This window comes from Rhinolophus hipposideros (assembly GCF_964194185.1).
Source record: "Rhinolophus hipposideros genome assembly, chromosome: 2".
In the NCBI taxonomy this organism is placed as follows: domain Eukaryota; kingdom Metazoa; phylum Chordata; class Mammalia; order Chiroptera; family Rhinolophidae; genus Rhinolophus; species Rhinolophus hipposideros.
The window spans coordinates 99,224,077-99,248,174 of record NC_138048.1 but is presented as its reverse complement, the minus strand read 5'-3'; the positions used below and the strand labels follow the sequence as shown (position 1 = coordinate 99,248,174).

Here is a 24,098-nt window from a genome sequence, read left to right as displayed (position 1 = left end):
GAAAATCCAAGTGTGTAGGATTTACAAACCCTATTGTTCCTTAACTCACTGTTATCCCTTAATTCAAGCCCTGTTTTTCCCCCCAAATAAACAAACATACATCTGACAGGCCCTTCCATTGTCTCTCAGAGCCCTCCTTTACTTCCTCCTTGCAACCCACTCTCCGCTCAGTCCTGTAAAAGTCACCGTGGAGGAAGTGAGTGACATTGTGAGGAGGGAGTCTGTCATTGGGGTGTTCCGTTCAGACAGCCTGTATTGAAACTCTTCCAGCCAGGACAGACGCAGCTTTCAAGGCCTTCTTAGACGCCCAGAACCCGAAGCAGCAGCACTCGTCCACACTCGAGTCTTACCTCATCAAGCCCATCCAGAGGATCCTCAAGTACCCACTTCTGCTGAAGGAGCTTTTCGCTCTGACGGACGCGGAGAGCGAGGAGCATTACCACCTGGATGGTAAGCGGGGACCCTGCCTCCTGCCCCCTTGCTCTGCCCCAGGAGTCCCTCCACAGCCTTTTCATTGCACGGCTCATTTTCTTTTAGTGGCCATCAAGACTATGAACAAGGTTGCAAGTCATATCAATGAAATGCAGAAAATCCATGAAGAATTTGGGGCTGTGTTTGACCAGCTGATTGCTGAACAGACTGGTGAGAAAAAAGAGGTAAGGCCTCCCGCCGACCCCCCTCCCCTTCTTTTTAGGACACCTGTCAGGAAAGCTGGGTTGCTTTGATTGTTTTTTCAAAGGGATTGTTTGTAAGTAAAATTGTTGTGGAGATACTGGTTTTGTTGGTGGAACTTTTTTCCTTTATCCAAGGCGACAGTGTGAATTTTCTTTCTCAAGCCGAATTATTTCTTATTTTAGGAAATGGGTTCCTAATTCTCACCCTTTCACTCTCAGGACCTGTGGTTCTGTTCTGTGTTAAGTGTAACAGTGAACTTCGTTACCATAACCTGGGTTGCTTCTGTAAGCACCATTAAAGGCTGAAGCTATAGCCCCGGAGATTAGGATAATACAGTGGTACCTCGGTTTTCTAACGTAATCCGTTCTGGAAGACCGTTCGAGTTTGAAACATTCGAAAACTAGGCACAGTTTCCCCATAGAAAGTAATGCAAAATGGATTAATCCATTCCAGGCCTTTAAAATCAACCCCTAAAACTGCAAATTTAGCATGAATTTTACCATCTAATGATACCATAGATCCATAAAATTTACGGTGTTCGTAAACCGAAATGTTCGTCAATGGAGACGTTCGAAAACCAAGTTACCACTGTAACTGCCATGTAGTAGGTGCTCAGTAAGTATTTGTTGAATGAATGACAGTTTCAAATGATCTTGAATTATTTTTTTTTAAGTCTGCCTGAAAACCTACTTAGAAGAAATAGTGACAGGAACGGATACCCCTGAAAAAAATATAGAGTGAACTGTACGTTGTGCGAGAGTCATTGAGGAGAGCTTATGTGAATTAAACTACTGATAACACTGAGGTGAATCAGAGGGTTATGACATGTAATAATATCTGTATATCCGTCAGTACATCCTGACCCAACTGGACTATTGTCCTTGGTTTTGCTTTCTGGCTCAAAAATTAAAAAAGGGGGAGAAAAGCTGGGAGGGAACTATGAAGAAAGACACTCTTGCTGTGATTAGAAGGAGGGTTAAATGCAGGGGCTGAGAGGGGGCGTGCAAGGGGGGTTGATTAGTCTAGACAGAGAAAACAGCCTTATCTCCAGAGATACAAAAGGGTTATTATCCAGGTGTATTTTTATGTCCTCAGTGAAAAAAATTTTTGGACTGTTAAAAGATAATTTTCAGAAAGAGGTAAAATTATGACATCTCATACAGAGGTAAAAGCAAACACAAATGAAGGAATTTATTTTACTCACGATGTGAAGGCAGCAGGCAGGTGTGTAACAATTCATTGGAAAAGTCAAAACAGCGCAGGTGTGTATATGAAGTGATGACGTGTGAACATGATCTGTAAAAGGAGACAAACTGGTTTTTCCGTAGTGGGAAGAAGTCAGTTAGGTCACTACCAGACTGGACAGAATTTATATACCTATCCCTTACCTACATCTTACAAAGAGTTGCAAAGGAACTAAAGGCAATGTACAGGGTTGAAATCTGGTGACCCGAGAAGGTGTGTGTGCTGTAGAGGATGCAGTTTTCCACTGAATACAATATATTTTTTCTGCATAATATTACCATCAGAGCACGAGCATGCCCTCAGTCTACTTGGCAGCTAATGTAATCAATCAGAGTATAGAAAAGATGGGCACTGCTGCTCTGGATTTAGTTCTCATTTTCTTGTAAAATATTTAAATAAGTAAAACATATGCTTGTTAAAGAAAAAGGCAACAGATGGAACAAGGCAAGAAGAAGAACCATCTACAATCTCAATGTTTGGGTGGCTTTTTTGATTAAAAAATTATATATATGTATATGATTGAATAATTATATTTTGGAAGTAATTTTGTATCTTGATTTTTTTTAATATTGTACAAAGAATTTTCATGTTATTTTAAATTATTCAAAAGGATTATTTAAATTGTTGTATAATATACTGTGTGGCTGAACAATGATTTACTTAATTCTTCTCATTGGGCAATTTTGGGGGGCTTCATTTATTGAGTACTATGAATAATACAGCAAACATTTTTTTTTGACATTTTTTGTTTTTTTTATTGGTTGCCCAATCAAAGGTCAAAGGACAAGGTTTCTTCTTATAGAGCTATATATAATTCACTATCTTTGGTCAGTTACCAAAAATATGCTGCTTGAATCAACTTAACTAACCCTGACCCTTGATTGAAATAATTTATCCAATTTTACAGAATGCTTAATAACCTGGAAATATGTGTTGTTTTTGTGTTTTATCAAGAAAAATTGCATATAAAGCTTAGCTTTACTCTTTTTTAAAAATTTATTGGGGTGACAATTGTTAGTGAAATTACATAAATTTCAGGTGCACAATTGTGCATTACATCATCTACAAATCCCACTGTGTGTTCACCATCCAGAGTCAACCCTCCTTCCATCAAAAAATATGGAACGCTTCACGAATTTGCGTGTCATCCATGTTCAGGGGCCATGCTAATCTTCTGTATCGTTCTAATGTTAGTATATGTGCTGCCGAAGCGAGCACAACATTTTTAATCAAGAGATTTTTTTTTTCCTCCTCTGTGTTTTAGTGTATTTCATTTTGACAGAGTGAATTTTGTTGGGTCATGCAAATGAAATTTTTCATTATATTTTGTTTTTTATTATCTGCCAGATTAATTTCTGGGTTTTAATGCAAGCCAAGGACCATTATACTAAAGACTAGGAGGTGAAATGGGTGGTGGATTGCAAAAAATTTAGGAAAAAAACTATGAATACGATTCAGAAGTCAGAGACTAAAAGGAAATATGGCTTTGGTGAAACTGCCTGTCCTCTAAAGTAAAATTCTGACAATCAAGTAAGAAATCTTTCCAGCGAGGAACAAAGAGATACAGTGCTGTACAAAGGAGTGTCTTGTGAGCTGAGATTTTGTAAAAAGAAATGTGCAAAAGAGGGAAGGAGGGACAGTTGGCTGTGTGCCAGTCTTAAAGAGTAGGAAAATTCTACATGAATATTAGGCTGTACAGAGCCCAGAAAATTAAGGCTTGGAAAAGATGCCAAAGAGAGCAACAAAAGATTATGTTTTAGCACTATAAGAAGAATAAGAAATAAAGAAACCCCTCCAAAGGGACCAGAGGTGTAATAGCCAAAGACAATTGATTACTCAAGGAAAATGATTCAAGTGTCATTTGATCCCTTTTTTTCTCTTGTTGAGGAGAATGGTCTTCAAACTGGTAAGGATGGAATGGTCTTGACCGCACAAAAATAAACCCTTGGGAGAATGGGTCATGGAGATGCTCCGTGCCAAGATGAGTTACAATTCTGTAGCACTGCTTGGAGTGTATGTATACTGGGACAACCGTGGAAATGTAGAGAGGCAGATAGCTGGAGTTACACAAGTTATGTCCCAACTTTCACAAAGGTGATTCCTGACCATTGTAGTTCCCTTTTAATGGCAAAATCCACTAAAATCCTGGAATGGATTCATGAACAGTTTGTAAACAGGAATAAGAATATTTGTCAGTGTCTCCTGGGAATGGTGGGTCTATATTGAAAAGGTAACCTTGCAGGGACACAGGGTTCCTGGTCCTGTCATCAGCCAGCTTTCCTCAGGTGGTCCCTGAAGGCAGATGTGTTCACAGAGAACAAAGCTGGTAAAGAAACATCTTAGGATGCAGCTGGGCCCTCCACCTCCTACCCGGCGTTAGATGCTAGGGGCTTGCGCTGGACCCCACAGAGCAGCCCTTTTGCTTAAGTCGGAAGAAGGAAAGGCCTAAGATGGCATTTTCCCTTAGTAAAAGGGCCCCCAAACCTGGCTCAGCAGGACATCCCAGCCCTTGTTCCTGCAGGGGCCTCTCGGCAGAACTCAGGCTTGGGTTTAGGGAGAAGATTCAGGAGGGGAGCAGTGAGAGGCCAAGGGAGAGGCTGGGCTGTTAGCCAGAGGGAGCAGCCATGGAGAAACTTGTCGAGAGAGAAGCCCTGTGCACTAGCCCTGTATCAGCCCATGTTTGCTGTGTAATAAACAACTCAAAATCTTAGTGTTCCCCACAATGAACATTTATTTCACACATGGTGTGTAGTCAGCTGAACTTTGGCTTCTCATGGGGAGCTCCAGAGCTCAATCCTCACTGCTCCATGTCTCTTCCTTCGAGGATCCAGGCTGAAGCACCAGCGGCTGTCATGGGGCCTGTCCTTTCCATGGCTGGTAGGCTAAACCTCAAGAGGGCTGGTGGAACTTTCTTAAGCCATGTCCACGGCCTGGGGTCCATGGCCACACCCAAAGTTATCAGGGCTTTGCCTAGTTTAGTGGGAGGCACTAGAAAATCACACGCTGGAAGGTGCACAGATCATATATATATATATATATATATATATATATATATATATACCTTGAAGATATTGTGGGTTTAGTCCAGACCACTGCAATAATGTCAATACTGCAATAAAGCAAGTTACATGATTTTTTTGGTTTTGCAGTGCATATAAAAGTTATGTTTGCACTATACTGGAATCTATTACGTGTGCAATCGCATTATGCCTATAAAAACAATGTGCATACCTTAATTAAAGAATATTTTATTGCTAAAAAGTGCTACTATCATCTGAGCCTTCAGCGAGTCATAATCTTTTTGCTGGTGGAAGGTCCTAGCTTCAATTTGTAAAAAAAGAACGTAATATTTGTGAAGCACTATAAAGTGAAGCTCAATATGACAAGGTATGCCTGTAATTCTGTTGGAAGAAGGAAGTAGGGTTTAGACAATGATCTGCCCCAGTGACTTTTAATTACTTTAGGAGACATACTCCCAAAGGCTTTGGCCCAGATAGTACACAGAAATTGGACTGGTATATATAATCATTCCTCTTCTGTGTGGGTGTTTGGGGCATGAGTAGTGGAGACTATATAGTTCCCTTAGCTGATACTGTCCTGGAGGTTGGTTGACTAGTTGCTTCAAAAATATGATTGCTAATTTCTTTTTACCCTTGGTCATACTACCAATAGTATAGCTCAATAATCATTAGAGTAACCATTACTGTTATAGTGATCTCATTCATTATGGTGGCAACAATACCACTGAATTCTGCACTTCTGGAAGCCAAATCACATCTCCAGCACTGTAGCCTGGTTTGGTGGTTCGCAAAGGTCAATGCCAAATGACCCTGTGTTTGGCAAAGGGCTGCTCAGTTGTGCTCTATTTAGAAACCCAGGCATCTCATCAGCAACAGAATAAACCAGAGCCATTTGTTCTGGAGAAGCTCAACATCAAGATTTCAAATATTCACAATGATGCCTTGAGGAAGAGGGCCTCTTGTGTAGTGTGCGTGGACACAGAGAGTAGAACCGGGAGGCCGTGGATGGGTGCTCAGGGAGGTGTGTCTGAGGTACGATGTCCTAACAATCTGTGGTGTTGACCAATGGGATAGACCGTGAACTCGGATTGTTGCAAAGTCTTGTCCTGTGATGTGTTCAAAGAGCAAACAGGTCAACAGACCAGATGATTTCCCACCCTTGATTTGTCCGTCAAGTGGGTAGGAGGTTGGGGTTTTGATGGGCTGGGAAGCGGGCCAAGGACTCCTGTGAGGAAGACAGACATGAGGGTTGTGAGGCGTACTCACTGCCTGTGGGCACAATCTCTGGATCATCATGTCTGGAGGGCTGTACCCCGAGGAGAGGACCTTGTCTGTCTGAGCCGATGTAGCATTTCATCTTCAGGGGCTTGTGACTAGACCTCATGATTTCCAAGGAGCCCAGAGCTCACACTGCATGGGCTGCAAGAGCAGTCTTCAAACTGCTCAGCTAGCTTCTCTCTTCCTCCTCTAAAACGAAACAAAATCTTCTTTAAAGTGAGTTGCAGGAATAAGAAATAACTGATTGCGCTGCTTCCCAGAAGACGTTTGCTCCAAGGGGATGTAGATGCATGGGCCTGTAGTTTTCTGGGGGTGGGTCTTCATCATCATGGAGGGCAATTGTCTCTCTTCGAGAAACTGTCTCTATTGGAACACAAAACGTCTCCAACTTGGTAGATCAGTTTTGACAGATTTACTGCATGTGAATTTCAAAACCCTGATTTGTACCTTTTTTCCACTTTATTATTGAAATTCTGGTAGATACACCTGGGGTAAAGGGGAAAAAAAAGATTACTGAATGTTTTTAAAGACAATACTTTTATGAAGCAGAATTGACATCAGAGGTGGGGGGAGGTAGAAGAGGGAAAAGGGGGTCAAATATATGGTAATGGAAGGAGAAATGACTCTGAGTGGTGAGCATACAATGCAATATATAGATGATGTATTGTAGAATTGTACACTTAAAATCTATGCAATGTTACTAACCAATGTCACCCCCAATAAATTTAATTTAAAAAAGATGACCATATGTTTTTAGAGACACTGTTTTCATGAAGTAGTATTGACATCAGCCTGCGGAACTGTAAAATGTCATAAAAATCTGAGTATTTATTATAACGCCGCTCAGTAAATTTTGCTTTGTCCCTGGTTTTCAGGTTGCAGATTTGAGCATGGGGGACCTACTTTTGCACACCACGGTGGTATGGCCAAACCCACCAGCCTCACTGGGGAAGTGGAAAAAGGAGCCAGAATTGGCAGCCTTTGGTAGGTATCAGAAGAGGGGTTGGGGGGGATTGGGAAAGAGTCTAGCTTATTTTTCAAAATAAGAACATTTCCAAGACACAGTTTATTAAAATAAAGCTAATGACAGTTATCTGAATTCGTCTTTCTGCTATGGCCACCAACATGTCACAAATACGAAATTAAATCTTCCAGTTAAGTGGGGCCACCCAGTTACATGAGAGGGAGGAAATGCTTGTGCCCAAGCCTACCCCAGGCATAAACATACAAGCCGGAGAAGTGGATTTCTTTGTTTATGGTGCTGCTGCTGCTGTTGCTCTAAATATCTTTCTAATATAATGGATTAATAATAAAAAAAGGAAAAAAAAATCAAGGGAAAACTTTCTGAGAGCCCCGATCTGAGATCTTTTATCCTCTCGCTGACTCTGTGATGTGTGTGAAGCTGGAATTCAGGACATCAGTTCCCAGCCGAGCTACTGTGGCAGCACTGGGTGCCTTCATTAGTTGTGAGGTGCTTCTCAGTCGCATCGTGACTAATTCTAGTGCAAGTAGAGCTGTTTGTGAATGATCGATTTTTTAATAAACTAGTTCCGATGGATGCAATTGCTGGAATTAAAAAGCTCATGTGGTTGTATTGTAATATGCTTTTTGAAAGACAAAAGCTGTGGGGTTAGCACTCCGGGAATTATGGGTAATTCTGGAAATATGGCTTGTTGCAACGTAAATGCTTCAATGGCATACAGTGTTGTTTCTGACAATCAAATGATCAACACTTCACGCTTTTGTTTTATGTTGTGTTTTTTCCTAACATCTCTTCAGAAGATTCCTAGCTAGATCTCCTGGCTAGGAACATAATATAAAGGAAGTCTAATATTTCCATGCTCTTACCTGACCTTATTTTTCCGGGGGTAGGAGGGAGAGGGTGTTGTTGATTATTGCTTCTTCAACTGAACTCAGTTTTTTCCTCCATGATATGAACAAAGTATTCCCAAATGGAATATCCCAGTGATATTAAATCAGTGTGTTTAATACAAAGATTTATTGGGCTTCCTTCTTAGATCGCCCCACCTTCACTGAGAAACTTAGTGATATTCACAGCATTGTCAGAGAGCCACTGTAGCTATTGATGGCATTTCATTAAAAATAACAAAGCACAAAGCTTTGTTGTACCAAGGAGTCTTTTAATGTGTTGGTAGTTTTTGATAGCCCTGGGTGTTTGTGGTGGGGGGAGGGATAGTATTTGTTTTCTTTTCAACATTAGCAGTTGTGTTTCTTATCTTGCATTTTCTTCTCGGAGAAGTCTGAGAGCTTCTTGGTAGGTCATTTATGGGATGTAGGATTCTGAAGTAAGTGACCCAAACCATCATCTGTTTCTGATGCTAGGCTGCAGACTAACAATTCCAGGTCAACACTGGGATTTTTCAATCCTGTCTCTTGAATTTTATGGATTTCCTGTAGTTAGAAAGAAACAGAATTAGAATAAGGAAATCATTTGAGAAAGTAGGGAGCAGACAACTTTTTCTGTGGAGAGCCATATACTCGATATTTTAGACTTCATGGACCAAGAGGCCCCATGGAGCCCAAAGCAGAATAGACGATTTCAATGAATGAGCATCTGTGTTAGCGGGCTGAGCTAACCAGGCGGCGGGCTCTAGTTTGCCAAGCTGTGGAATACAGGGTTCAGGAAAATGCCAGTTTTGAGGTTTGGAGCTTTAAGTGCCACTTGCTGCACAGGCCCACATGGGGGACAATCCATGTTTCCATTCTGCATCATTCTGTTCCCTCCCCCACGGGTTGTTTACCAGAGGGAAGTGTGGCTCCTGGGAAGGGAGCCCACCACACCTGTCCTGGTTGTGAATGGAAGCCCCCACACCCTGCCACCATCACTCTGTGGCAGACTCCATAGGGACCATAGTTAGCAAGAGGCAAACTTATCGTTATTCAGAATCCTCTCCAGAGTAATAGCAAAGAGAAGGGAAAGGATTCAAATCAGGACTGAGTCATTTCAGATTGTGGTCATCCTAATGAGCTTGTTTATGGATTCCCAGCCCTTCAAGGTGACGTGTTTGGCAGTTTGGGTATGATTTCAAGTAGTAAATCAGAACCAACAGAGCCTTAGCAATGCCTGTTGAAATAAGGAAGTGTTGCTGTGAGGAAAGTAAGTGACTTGCCATCAAACAGGCAGCTCTCAGGTTAAAACATAGTTGTCTTGTGTTTTGGTTTAAACCTCTAATCTCAGGAAGTAGTGCCGTTTTCTTCTGAAACTGAAGTTGACCTGCGGCCAACCAGCGCCGTGATATCTTACACACAGGATGGCTAATGTATGCTAAATGCTGATCATCGTCTTTAAAAGAAAAAAAAAAATAGCTTGCCTAGGCTTCTGCCTTGAAGGGTGTTAGATGTTCACCTCTTGGGGTGTAGAGAGAGCTTCAGGCTGTCAAGGGCAGCCAGGACTTTTGGAGATCAAGGCCGTGTCTAAGGGGATTAGGCAACCCCGTGAAGTTAGTTGAGTGAGAATAGCCGGCAGGATCAGGGTGAGCTCATGGGAGAGGCAGAGGGTTCATAGTCCAGGTGGAGGTTCACTCTGCCCCACTGCTGTGATCTGATATAGTTGAAGTTGAGGTAAACTGAGGCAGGCCAGTAGCTTTCTTAGAGCCATACACTGGTTCTTATAATACTGTGGGTCTTCTTGAGACTAAAGTCATTGGGTGCCCTCTCCTGACGTAGAGCTCTCTTGTTTTTAAAAGGACTTGGCTGTCTTGGCCACTGATTTCTGCTGAAGGCTTCATGGTGGGAACATAGGGTCTCCTCGAGTGCTGGTGCTCAGTCTCCATGCACAGCTGGTGTGGCCCTTTAGGTGGGAGGATAGGAACCTCTGGGATCCTTGAGGAGTTGGGTGCTGTGAGGTATAAAGGGCTGGGGACTGTCAGACTCATTGGCTGGAGTCAGTTTCTTTGCATCGTAAGGCATATTTTCCGGCAGTGGAGGTCAGGGCGACCCTACACAAAGGGGAGACTGACTCATCCTAAGTAGGATAGAAAATGAACCAGATTCTGTGCGTTGGTCTGCAGGGGTCCTGGAAGCCCATCCCTGAGAATTCGCTGAACCTTTGCAATTCTGTGTCTGGTAGGCAAGGCATGTCCCCTCCAGCTGCTGTGTGACTGGGTCCCTGCTGTGCCTTGGGGTCAGAGTGTAAAGAGAGATAGAGACCTTCTCACCGAGAGCCAAGGGTGGGTTGGAGTCACGCTTCCCATCCTTCTGGGCACCAATTCTTCCTTCCCCTTCCTGAGGAGTCAGAATCACTGAGTGTTAAAAACATGCATGGCATTATTTAAGGAATCTTATGGAAGATTATGCCTAACTCTGTTGTATCTCCTCACCCCTCAAAGAATATAAAAATACTCTATACTTCCTGCTTCTGAAGAGTTTATTATGATTCAGCCTGTTTGGAAGAAGTGGAATTACATTTTATTTCATAAGCTAATTATGATGAATAAGAAAAGATAAATTGTATTTCCTGAATTATGAACACTCTCTGTGTGTCATATTGGCTTAATTTGCATAAATATAAATCAACTTAAGCAATTATATTATTATTATTAAAAACATTTGTATTACTCCTCCAGCTGCTGAACTAGTACATTTTTGTTAAATATGTTATGTGTGAAAGTTTTAAACTTGAAGTGCTATCCTAGTTAAAGTGTTATGTTTCACCCGAAAGTTTCCAGTGGGGTGGGTAATTTCCATGTATTTAGATTTCTTTGTTTATTTTGAATCTAGGAAATTTTGTCTCACTAGGCTCTTGAGTTTCGCACATATGACAAATGAATGGAAGATGGAGTGGGAGTTGGTTAACTAGGATCTCACTGTCCCCTTCATAGCTGTAGTGTTTATTACCACAAGTTATTGAAGTTAAGGGGAAAACCCCACAGTTTATGTGCTATAACTGCCTTTATTTTATTTTTTTCCAGTCTTCAAAACTGCTGTGGTCCTGGTGTATAAAGACGGTTCCAAACAGAAGAAAAAACTTGTAAGACTTCTTGTTTCACCCCATAGTTTGAAAGGATCTCCCTTCCTATCAGTTATATCTGTGTAATTACAATGCTGCCTCTTTGTCAGGTGGGAGCCTTTTCTTTCTTTCTTTCTTTCTTTCTTCCTTTCTTCCTTCCTTCCTTCCTTCCTTCCTTCCTTCCTTCCTTCCTTCCTTCCTTCCTTTCTTCCTTTCTTCCTTTCTTTTTTCCTTCCTTCCTTCCTTCCTTCCTTCCTTCCTTCCTTCCTTCCTTCCTTCCTTCCCTCCCTCCCTCCCTCCCTCCCTCCCTCCCTCCCTTTGTTCCTTCCTTCCTTCTTTCCTTCCTTCCTTCCTTCCTTCCTTCCTTCCTTCCTTCCTTCCTTCCTTCCTTCCTTCTTTCTTCTGCTAAGGAGTCAAGGAAATTGCCCATCCTGCTTTCTTTCAGGCAGGCTCACATTTAGAGCATCAAAGTGAATACTTTTGGGCCTGCCAAGGCTAGAACCTTCCTAAACACTAGTTTTTTTTTCCTTTCCCTCGTCTTCTTGTCCCTCTGTTCTTGTTTTGAGGTCCCCTTTCTCCTGTTTCCTGTGTCTCTTTGACCTGGACTTGATTAGCAAACTTATTTGCATCCCATCAGCATATTTATCACATGGCCTCCTGGTTTCTGCCGGATGAGTAAAAGTGCACCCAGGTCAAGTCCCTCTGGACAGACACTGGAGTTCCAGTGTCCCTGGAGTAGAGAATGTGGGGGTCTGGCTAGAGCAGTCTGTCCTCATGCACCTGGTTCCTTCTCTTCCTGCAGGTAGGATCTCACAGGCTTTCCATTTACGAGGAGTGGGACCCCTTCCGATTTCGGCACATGATTCCTACCGAAGCTCTGCAGGTTCGAGCTTTAGCAAGTGCAGGTAAACTCTGGACATGCTGAGTGCATGTTTCTTACGTGTGTACGAATTGTTTGTAGGAATCCACGCTCTTGGTCTAACCACGCTACCATCTTTTCTGTGCTGAACTGCCTTTTCCGTCAGTCTCTCCATTGCCTCTCATTTACCCTGCCATTTATTAAGTATTTGAATGTGTGAAAGAACAAACGAACTAAGTAAGTGAATGAACTGAGTGAATGGATGTAATGCCTTCAACATTGTTCCAAGGAAGGTAATCATTTTGTTATTTATATTAATAATGTTATGGTGACAAACGGCTGAACAGCAGTGAGTCTAATGGAAAGAATCTTTGAGCCTATCCGCAGACTCAGCCCATGTAAATAACTCACTTGCCTTTTAACTGAGAGACTTGAAAAGACCACCAAAGCACAAAAAGGCCATTGGGTATATTTTTTTCCACTTCGCGTTATAAATCTTTATCTTTTTATTAGCATGAAGGCTCTGCAATGTCATTTCTTTTGCTGCAATCCAAGTAGCAGTGAAGCGAGTTGTTGGATAGCAGTGAATATACCGGAAATTAGATGATGCCTTAAGCATATGAGAAGAGAATACCAATGGGATATTAAGTGACTCGGAGGCCCCATCCCGGCCTTAATTTGAGGCCCTTCTAGGGAGGAGCTACCAGCGAGGGCTCTCCTGCACACCTCCAGGAAGGAGCACATTTGGGGGTCAAGTGTGCACATTTGGGGGTCAAATAGGCCACACCTATTCCCTTTCCCACCCAGAAGCTGCAGGTGTCTGGTTGTAAAGAGAGGCCCTACACGTGGACTTCCACAGGTGCACAATGGATCTGTATTTCTATTTCATGCTTCTGATGTAAGCGTTACGTTTTCAGTGTCCAGTTGGGATTCTTATCCTCTCCGTTTCCATTTGTTGTCACATCCGTGAGCAGTAAAATTGCTCTGATCCTCATAAAACCACCTCCCCCAGTCCAAAGTCATGAAGAAAAACTCTTGCATTGTTTGGTAAATCTTTAGTTACTCACCCAAATTAAACTAGATGCAGCTTCCTTCACAGTGGTTTATGCCTTGTGCCATAGGAAAACTCAAATGCAAAAACCATGTTAGACAAATGTATTTAGGATGATTATTTGCCTTAAGGGTTCTCTCTCACTTTCCAGCACAGAGATTTATCCTAGTGCCTTTTTACGTACGATTTGATTTGTAAAGTTGATTTACACATGAATTTGCGGGAACTTATGGGTTGTAGGTCTACAAACAGCTATTATAGAATAACACTTTGAGGTTTGGACACTTAAATACTAGTGTTGTCTTACTTTGCAGTCTTAGGTTTTAAATTGTCTAGCTCATATATTTCCTTGTGCCTGGTTTATAAATAGGAAAGCTTATGTTTATACCGTGTGTCCCTAAAAATAAGACTGGGTCTTATATTAATTTTTGCTCCAAAAGACGCATTAGGGCTTATGTTCAGGGGATGTCATCCTGAAAAATCATGGTAGGGCTTAGTGTGCGGTTAGGTCTTATTTTTGGGGAAACACGGTAGCAAACTTCAGGCTTCTCAGCCAGGAACTTTGCCTGCATGGAGGACTAAATACTTAAAGACATTACATTTTGAAAACAAAGTCGTCTTTGTGATATGACATTTTATTCTCACCCTCTATTTTTCATTCCAATCAAGTTTGAAACCATCAAGATAAAACCTCATTTTAATGGAGTTATAAAGACTAGCCAGTGTGTCCCTTGCTGTGAAATACATTCCAGTGGATTTGAGAATCAGAACATGGAATGTCTAGATTTTTATCCTAGTTTGGGAGAGCTTGTGAAAGTTTCTGTGAATGGGTCCTGATTGGACCCCTTAAATAACATGTCACGTGAGAGTTTGTGGCCGGGGTTCTGAACAATTGGACAAGGATGACCTCACAAGGTGCAGTCTTGATGTTTATCATGAATTGTTCCCCCCAACAAACATTTTATTCATGACGTCAAATGATAGAGCATTGCAAGGCTTATAAAATAATTAACAATATTATATGGTATTTCAAGCCAGGTGTTGCAAAGCTTAGAAATGATATAAATATAATTGTTCCATACCTTAAAATATAACTGTTTCTTACCTTCTCGGCATACTGTTTTTGATTCCCTCAGAATGCGTACTGTGGGAGGGCTAAGAAAGAGGAGCCCCATTCATTTCCAGGACCTGCTCTTTGTCTAGGGCACTAGGCCCGAGTGTTTGTGGAAAAGGCTTCCCCCACAGAAAGTGAGGACCTGCCTCTTTGTTATCACTGGCCTGGTGAAATCTGCTTTCGAATCTTGGGCTCTGTCTAGTACAACTGGTACCCAAACAACTAATCAGTTAATTGAAATAAGTCAGCCAAACGGTCTATGCAGCTAAAAGGGTCAGTTCTTCAATCAATATGATTGACTGATTTTTCTCTTAGATCGTCTAGAAGGAGATTTCACAACTGGATATTTTCCCAGCATTCTTTTTCTTAGCACTGATTAAGCTTTTGAATACTTTGTCTCTTTGGATCACAGGACCATGGGAAATTTCCTTCGGTCATGTGCTACTCTGCACTACTTAATCTTACGTGTGGAAAATGCTTTTGTAAAAATGCAAGTCAGCCCCCTTGAATCATACCCTCATTCATGTTTGTTTAAATTTATCTAGATGCAGAAGCGAATACCGTGTGTGAAATTGTCCACGTAAAATCGGAGTCAGAAGGGAGGCCGGAGAGGGTCTTCCACCTGTGCTGCAGGTGAGCCTGGAGCCATGAATTACAGACCGTGCAACTCAGAGGAAGGCATTTGATGTGCTTGGTGTCTTCTAACCACCTCAGGGTTCTGCAGACCAGCCTGGGCTTCTCTATGCTTTTTCTTATACATTTGAGAAATTATTGAATAATAGTAATTGGATAAATTAAACTAATTTTACTAGAATATGGACAGTCACCTGCTTAATTTAATATCTTTCAAAAATGAAATAAGAATTTTCAAATACAGTCAATGTTCCAATGAGGGCCTTCTTTTCATGGTTACATTTGGTAGACCAGAAGGAAGCACTTGTCCTGTAATATTTTGTTTCAGTGTTTGCATACATTGTTTATCCTGTAGCATCTCTGAGATACAGCAGATGGCAAGGCAACTTGGAGTTGGTAAGACTGTGTGCAGGCACTACCAGGGTTCTTCCTCATGGACAGAAACTTCAACATGAGGAGGTTGGCACTAGTTGCTCAGTCTTGAGTGGAAGCTACACTTACCATGTGGGCTTCTATTTCTTCTTGTTCTTTCCCTTGCTCTCTCTTCCAGAGAATGTGAGGCCCTTACTCAAATGCAGCCAATTCCCTCTCTTTTTTGTTTTTTGCCTAAAAATATCAAGATGCATGGTCCCAACAGGAAGCATTTTGATGTATTTGGCTTTAAATATGATCTATACTCAATTATGCTTTAATGGAATCATAGGTGCTCAATAATTTCCTCAGTACTTACCCAATAACCCACACTATGGTAGTAGCATGCTATGGGTTGCCTACAAAAAAAAAAGCAACAGAATCAACATTATGATTATTAGCAATATTTTATAATGATATTGCTAGTATAGTAAGACATTACATTTGCCAAGCAGGAACTATGCTAAGCACCTTAACACATTATTTCATGTAGACAAACTGGGGTGCTGCTGTTATCCCATTTTACAGATGGGGAACCAAGGCTCATTGAGGGTACTTTGCCTAAGACCTTATAGCAAATGAACACTGAGTTCAAATTCATGTGGGTTTGGATTCAGAGCCCATGTTGTGTGTTTCTACATCACTGCTCTGTGTTGGGTGACAACAAAGGGCAGATCCCAGGAAGCTGTCGGGACTATAATTGAAAATTTTTTTCAGATAATCCACATGTGGTTTGTGTAGCATCTTTACTATCAATTTAGGCTAATCCACTTGTGATTTTGTTGGTCAAGTCCACAGGGTCCAGGGAGCAGGCCCTTTAGAGATGCCATATCCTGTGTTAATAAGAAATACCAGGTGAAACTAACCTGGGTAAAAAGACTGAGAACGTATCAAGAAAAATGACTCACACCCAAGAAGTATTATTTACTCTGGGAATTAGGACTTGGGAAGAGTTTTGAGTTCTTCACAATGTAGCTTTAATATTTACATGTTGAAATGTCTTATGGGAGGAGCTGATGTTTCACAGAGGGCCAACTCTAGAGGGAACTAAAGATGCTGGGACATTTGTCTTTGGCTGCTCTGCAGAGTAAGAATCTTGTGGTTCGTTTTCCTGTAAAAACAGTTTAGAATGAAAAGCTCTGTCTTAAGTACCAAGAACAGAATTTGACAACTTCTTGGTGCAGAAATCCATCTAGCCATCAATCCCTTTACTAATGGACTGCTTTGTCCCATAATGGTTGCAGGAGATGAATTGCAAAGCATAGAGGGAAAGGAGTATGTGTCCCCAGAGATGCAAACACAGCTCAGCATGGAAATGAGAGCCCTGGCCTCAGTCTTTACCCCTGGTCCTCCAGGGTATTTGTTTGGCTGCACTTGGTAACGTTAGGAGTTCCCCGTGTGTTAAGCACTGTTTCTCTAACATGTGTAAATCTTCTTTTCATAGCTCCCCAGAGAGTCGAAAGGATTTCCTAAAGGCTGTGCATTCGATCCTCCGTGATAAGCACAGAAGACAGCTCCTCAAAACTGAAAGCCTTCCCTCGTCCCAGCAATATGTCCCTTTTGGAGGAAAAAGATTATGTGCGCTGAAAGGGGCCAGGCCAGCCATGAGCAGGGCAGGTACTGTGGGGATTCCGACGTTCAAGATCCCCGTCACCCCCAGTCCACTGTAGAACTTGAGTGAGCCTGACGTCCTTGTTGAGCAAGATTTAGATGTGGCCTTGTGGGGTCTAACCTTGGAGTACGGTTCTTCCCTGGTATGAGGTTCCTTGGCCCTTGCCTCCTTCCCAGTGGCTCCCTGGGGACCCACACTTCGTTTACTCCTCTTGTCCTCCCTCAAGCTTTCCCTTTGCTGCCCTCCTCCTTCTGGCTGGTGAGCTCCTCTCTCATTTGCCAAGCCAGAAATTGAGCATATTCTCTTTCTGGAGGGGCTGTCTGAGCTGGCTTGTGGAATGAGAGTCTCTGCTTTGCATGACAGCCAGCTTTGTCAAGCAAAAAGCAGCGTGTCATGTCTCAGCAAGGTCATGTCCCACCTTTCTGAGAACATGGTGGCTTTGTAATCCAGAAACAGCAGTGCCTGTTCTCAGTAAGGATTTCATGTTTGGTAGACCAGATGACATATCAGGTTTTTACCCTTGCCTTATGCTTGCAACTTTATTTTTAGCTTCAATGTTAATTTGGGCAAGTTCACTACTCTTGTAAAAGAAGAGTCTAGAGTTTAAATAGCCCCAGGTAAACATTCTTTTAGGACTGGAATCACCTTGGAGCAGTGAGGAAGGAAGGTCAATATACCACCGATAAATGGCAGTTTAACATAACTAGGAAGAAACATATTTTCATATCACGTAGGTATTAATGACATCAAGATATTCACTCCTTTCTTAAGAGACAGCCCAGAATTTTGCAGGGAAGAGTCCAATAAAAGAGGCTTCCTTTGCATTTGCCAAAAAGGTTTCTGACCTTTGTCGCAATTGCCTTTCCTCCTATTCTCAGTTGTGTGGAAGAGGCACGGATAGAACTGTGCATGGTTGAAGGTTTTCACAGACATAACCTACGTAGCTTGACCTGGGATATTACAGTCCTCAAGCACCTTAAACTTAACTAATGTTAGGGGGTTAGTTTTCTTGAATCTATTCTCCAGTCAGTTGAGAAGTGTTGGTTGAAAACCTACTGTGGTGAACACTTAGCACTCTGTTGGGTTCTCTGTTGTGGTCCCCTAATAGCCACGCACACCTTCATATCCACAATTTCTCATTAGAGTCCTTGTGTGAGAAAGCTTTTCTGATCCCTCTAAAGCTCACAGTAGAGAATTTCACCTCGGAATTGTCTTCACCTGCTCCTTTCTCTTGCCAGGGAATGTTTGATTAGGTTTGGGAATGTATTCCAACCTCAGGAAACCTCACCTATCATTGGCTAACTTTCATTTGTTTATGAACCTAAATTCAGAGCTGCATTTATTTTGAAACTAAGCATTTTAAGTCTGCCTGAGGACCCTCAGAAGTTGTCCTGTTGAGATCCCTTTGGAGAGAAAACATGATCAACCCACAACTTACACCATCATCATGAATTCCAAGAGAAAGCCTTGATGTCAGGGCCTCTTGGCTTTGGCTGATTAGAAGATTTTCTGTCTGATGGCTCACTTTTGGCTGAAGAAAGTCTTTATCATTCTACTTTTGATGCTCCTTAACTATCATCAGGAACTTCATGTTAGATGATTTAAAAATGGTGTGTGAGTGGGTTCACACAGCACTAGCTGGTGGTCAGTCTTAACAGTGAACACTGGAAATATTCAAATCAAAGAGTCCTTGAACCCCATAAGACTGGCTGGGTTATTAAGTATCTTTCTGATAAAGAATAGATCCTCATGCTTCATTATGCATTGTTAGGGATACCTAGGTAGTTTATTTCTCCCTTTGTTCTAATAGGACATTAAAGCCAAATATCTTGTTTCAATAATTATAGCTCTAAATATAGTCTAAAAGAAATATATGTCTGCCAATAATAACCCAATTTTAAAAATGTTTTGTTCCAACATTTTTTTATGAAAATTTTCAGACATAAAGAACAGTTTAAGAACTGTGTGCATTCATATGTACCATCAATAGTTTATATTTTTCTGTATTTTCATTATCACAAATCTATCCATCTATCATCCATAAACTCATCTTACTTTGGGGACATTTCAAAAATGCAGATATTAGCATACTTTACCTCCAGTACTTCAGCATGAAAATCATTGACAGATATTTTCAATAACCTAATTTGAATTGAAGTAGTTCTAATATAGTCATTGGAGAGAGCTAGTCTCCACTATGGTGGTATTGAGATAAAACTGAATGGGAATTGTTGCTTCTCCCCATGGAGTGGTAGTAATAGGTTATTTCTATCTTTTTTCCTTTTCTTTTCCTCTGGAAATGGGTTTCATGCCCTTCCTTGAGTGGAGTGATGCCCATCTGTTCCATGTTAGAGATGGTAGAACACTTAGGAACAATGATGGAAGCACAGGGATCTGAGGCAGAAGATGGCCAGAATGGGAGCCAGTGGAGGCCATTGTCCAGCTCCTAGACCTTGTACCATCTGTATTTGAAGTCAAGGCTACATTTGGCGAACAGTCACCTTACTTCTAGCGGCATTGAAGTAATTTAATGGTTTTTTAGGGCTTAGGTTTTAGGAAAGCAGTTCCCAGTAGGTGTTTAGGCTCTTTCCCTCCACTGGAAAGCCCGTTTTGCATTTCACCTTCTCGTCTCTGACAGAACGGCCACTTCACTAGCGAAGGACAAGCAGCAGTGTGTCCATGTCAGCTGTCTTTTGTGTATGTGTGTGTGTAGTGGGATTGTTTGTTTGCTTGACTGGGTGGTGTCGTCAGTGCATTTGTTTTTAATAATTCTGGCTTCCTAGAGGGCGGTAGGTGAAAGAGTGAATTCAAAGATTTATTTTTCTTACCCGTTTGTCACTTTATATAGCACTGTGTTGATCACCTGCCTGGGTGTCATATATATTCATTTCTCATCCCACTCAGGCGCTGGTGTTTTAATTGCTTGGTAGAAAAGAAATCGGTGAGGTATAGAACATAGTCAGGAGGGACTAAGCCCGTTTGCTGAGCCTCACGGTCCATATGGGGCTTGTCAGAAAGAGGGCAGGGAACTAACTGGAGACTTCATATCTCTGAGAGCCACTCTCTCCTGCTGTCTCTCTCTGAGGGAAGCCGTGCCCTTAATCTAACTACAGATCCTCAAGAAGTGTTACATTTAGTTTCCCAGACAGTAAGATAACTTGGGACCGGGCCTTCTGCCTCGTTGAGACTTCATGGTGATTTCTACAAAGACAGCGAGCCTCTGGAAGCATCTTCCACCCTTACTAAAGACCTGTTCCAGCTAAATGACAGCCCTGGGGGGGATGCTCAGACCACTGGGCCATAGGACACTGTCAGGGCTGAGGGCCTACGTAGTGCTAAGATCAGTGTCTACGTGAGAGCAGCACCTGTCTCCCAGGTGCACAGGGCAGAGACATGGATTATTTCAGAGGAAGTTGCTCCCCGTGTCCCCACACCCGTCTGTGTCCTTGTGTCTCCCCTTGCCCTTCGGCTAGTTGCTGTGATGTCTGCGAAGGCCAGGCATCTGTTTGAGGTAAAGACTCCAAGATAGAGTGGCGAAATCTGGACTTTATGCCCCGAATAGTAGCAAGGCAACAAATGCATACTGTGTAGTTTTTCTTTTATTTGCTTTCTGAATTTTTATCTCATGTGAAGCATGTGGGGGTTTTATTTTTATATTTTTGTGTGTGTGTGCAGTGTCTGCCCCAAGCAAGTGTCTGGGGAGAAGGAGGCGGCGACTGGCTCGAAACAGGTTTACCATTGATTCCGATGCCATCTCCGCCAGCAGCCCGGAGAAAGAGCCCCAGCAGCCCCCCGGTGGTGGGGACACTGACCGATGGGTAGAGGAACAGTTTGATCTTGCTCAGTATGAGGAGCAGGAGGACATCAAGGAGACAGACATCCTCAGTGACGATGATGAGTTCTGTGAGTCCGTGAAGGGCGCCGAAGTGGACAGAGACCTGCAGGAGCGGCTTCAGGCTGCCTCCATCAGTCAGCGGGAAAGAGGCCGGAAAAGCCTGGATAGTCACACGTCCCGCATGACGCAGCTCAAGAAGCAAGCTGCCCTGTCAGGCATCAATGGAGGCCTGGAGAACACAAGCGAGGAAGTCATTTGGGTTAGGCGTGAAGACTTTGCCCCCTCCAGGAAACTGAACACTGAGATCTGACTGTGTCCCTTTCCCCATAGAGAGCGTGTGTAGATACTTTTCCCCACCCTGCCCTCACTCTGCCCCTCCTGCACCCTCGAGGAGGAGATTGTCCCCTTAGGTCGCACTGTTGCACACAGTTTTGGCAGCTGACTTTGCTCTGAAGCCATTGTAGTCACGCAATGTCATTATTCTAACAACATCAGAAAGAATGGTTCAGAATCTTAAATAAGCTTGAGTCCTATCTTCTGTATATTACTAAGGGCTTTTATTTATTCTCAGTTAATCAGGGCCCAAAGAATTGAAAAAAAAAAGGATTCTATAGCACTGGAAAGCAGGTTACCCCTAGAGTTTAAGTATGTACAACAGATTAGTTTAAGAGATAGCACAAAAAGTAATAGTAATAAAGATGACTCTATCTGAACTCAATCCGGAGCCATCTCCTAGTTGGGGAGACACAACTTTAAACAGAAAACAAAGCAACTGTACAGCTTGCAGTGTTCTTACTCCTTTCCCTCTTAAATGTCTGAGAATATCTGTGTATTTTAAGGATGTGTGAGTCGAGGGTAGAGATTTATGTTCTGATGAGCCTTTTTTTTCTCTTCTGTTTTGGTCTATGGCTGGTCTTACTCGATGTCAGTGTTTGGAAGTTCTAGTTTTGCATAGAATTATAAAGATGCCAAACTCTTTGAAAAGAGATCCAAATTTATCACTTGAAAAAGAAACAAAAACGCTATTTTTTGTATTTTACCTGAGATGCAAGGGCACAAACAGGTGAGCATTTTACAGTGTTAGTGTAACTCTGAGTCTAAAAAAATGAGGATTTTACCTTTTACAGAGAGAGTGAGGCATGGTGACTTTATATTTATACATGAAAAGCCAACAAGATGCTCATGTTAGGAGAAACTTTTTTTCCAAGAAGCAGATTTTTTTTTTTTTAAATGTTTGAACTTCTATTTGAGATGGAAGCTTGGTTGAATTAAACATGACACCCGAAGGCGCAGTATGTGTGTCTGTTGCACGTGGATGAGGAGGGGAGACTCCTCCTGGGGTTGCCATGGTGATCATTGGTTTTCCCATCAAAGTTGCATTTTCATTCATAGATTACCTGCCCCTTCCCTCACAGTCCATAACAAAACCTCTTAACAAAACAACCTCTTCAAAAATATGTCTCGTGTTTAACACTTTCTTCATGCCAACGAAACAGGGTAAACATGCTAAAAATCTAACATTCTATACAGATTTCCAAATAGGGAGAACAAAAACAAGTTAAAGCACTTTCAATTTTTTTTTTTTTAAAAAGGTTTATAGCTTTTTTTTTTTTTTTTTCTCTCCCATTTCACAATGTCCACTTCCTAAGAAGGGTTTAAATACTATGAAATCTTTCTTTTTGGGGAAAATATCTATTTGGTGTTTGACACATCAGTAGGTACTTTAAAGACCTGAATTTTATAGTAGCTTTAGGAATTATATTTTATAAAAATTAGTTATGACTTTATATTTCCAGACAATAGAGAGTTCAGAACATCATGCTCTGTGGCCCTGCTTGCTTCACCTGCTTCCCCACCCTCTATCCCTCCCCTTTCGGGTTTCCAGGGCTTCGAGCTTGATCTTTTGAAAGTTTTATTCTATTAAATTTTTGCTATATCTTCTGATTTTCTTAAAAAGCTTTAGAATGGTTTCTATACCCTTTGTATCACTGCATTGTTCCATATCATCTCCAGTTCGATTGTGTCCGGATGGAAAAACTGAAGCTGAGGCTTCTTTTCATCACGTTTCCTAGTCCCAGTGCTGCGGGTCCGTCTGAAAATGCTGGAAAGTCTGGTGCTTGCAGAGGGTGCCATTGTCTCTTGTACATAAGGTCATGACGTGTCTATGTCAAAAGTTCTTATATATTTCTTTTATAAGCTGAAAGAAGGTCTATTTTTATGTTTTTAGGTCTATGAATGGAACGTTGTAAATGCCTGTCAAACAATAAAAATATTGAAAAGTATCTGGATGGTCCTGTGCCTTTTTTGAACGGGAGGATGAATATGAACTATTAGCGAGAGACAGAGTATATGGGAGAAAGTTTCCTGGGGATGCTTTTTTTCCCCCTAAATAAGTATGATCATCAAGGGAGAGCTGACTTGCTAGAGCTTATGTTTATGTGTTGTTTTGTAATTTATTTTTTATTGAGGTATAATTGAGGTAACATATTAGATTCAGGTGTATAACTTAATGATTTGATATTTGTGTATATTGCAAAATGATCACAGCAGTCCAAGTAACATCCATTACCATACGTAGTTTCAAAACTTCTTTTCTTGTGATGAGAACATTTAAGATCCACTCTCCTAGCACTTTCACATATGCAAATACCGTATCAGTAACTATGACCACTGTGCTGTGCATTACATCCCCAGGACTTATTTTATAACTGGACATTTATACCTCTAGACTGCTTCACCGTTTTTGCCCATCTCCTACCCCATCTGTTCTCTATATCTGTCAGCTCATATTTTTTTGTTTGTTTTGATTCTACATATAAATGAGATTATATGGTATTTATGATCTCATTTTCTGTCAGTACAGCTTGAAATTTTAACCAGAAAAGAAAAAGTATGCAGGTTGCTCAGCATCTTGGTCTCCTGATCCAGAGAATAGAAAATGGCACAAATAGGGATCAGTAGCCCTACTGAGCACTGTTTTCCAGTCTCCTGTGCCCTCCTGGTGGGCGCAGGCTGACAGGTACCAAGCAGAAGTACTGGGGGGAAGTGCAGAGCTTAGACTGGCCTGGCTGGGTGACTCTTGAACCCAGGGTCTGCCTCCACATTAGGTTCCTAGGGGTCTTGCTGCCTGGGTCTTCCACAGAATCCCAACAAAAAGGTAAATGCAGTCTTGGGCTACCTTACACGCTTCCCTTTCAGTCCCCGATCTTACTCTTCCTCAATCCTTTACAAGCCTTATAGGGTCAGTTTATGCCACCCACACCTGCCTTCCAGGTGAGCAGGTTTCCTTTTTTCTGCCTTTTCCAAACTAGAGGATTCCTCCTCACAGCAGAGGTGAGCATGGCTGTTTAGCAGTTTGCTCCTCAGTGTGGTCCGTGGACTAACGGCGTCAGCATC

At 41.9% G+C, this 24,098-nt stretch overlaps 1 protein-coding gene across 3 annotated transcripts in view; it reads left to right on the top strand.

Annotated features, from left to right (window-relative positions):
- TIAM1 (TIAM Rac1 associated GEF 1) overlaps positions 1 to 22,984 on the top strand; it is a 347,472-nt gene extending 324,488 nt beyond the window's left edge. For all 3 annotated transcript variants that reach the window (XM_081076606.1, XM_081076605.1, XM_081076607.1), the window contains 8 exons: positions 271 to 450; positions 538 to 656; positions 7,094 to 7,202; positions 11,150 to 11,208; positions 11,990 to 12,092; positions 14,757 to 14,844; positions 16,700 to 16,872; positions 20,543 to 22,984. In XM_081076606.1, coding sequence (XP_080932732.1) covers positions 271 to 450; positions 538 to 656; positions 7,094 to 7,202; positions 11,150 to 11,208; positions 11,990 to 12,092; positions 14,757 to 14,844; positions 16,700 to 16,872; positions 20,543 to 21,012 — 1,301 coding nt within the window. In that variant the 3' untranslated portion in view covers positions 21,013 to 22,984. The remainder of the gene's footprint in view (positions 1 to 270; positions 451 to 537; positions 657 to 7,093; positions 7,203 to 11,149; positions 11,209 to 11,989; positions 12,093 to 14,756; positions 14,845 to 16,699; positions 16,873 to 20,542) is intronic.
- The last annotated feature ends 1,114 nt before the right edge of the window (positions 22,985 to 24,098 follow it).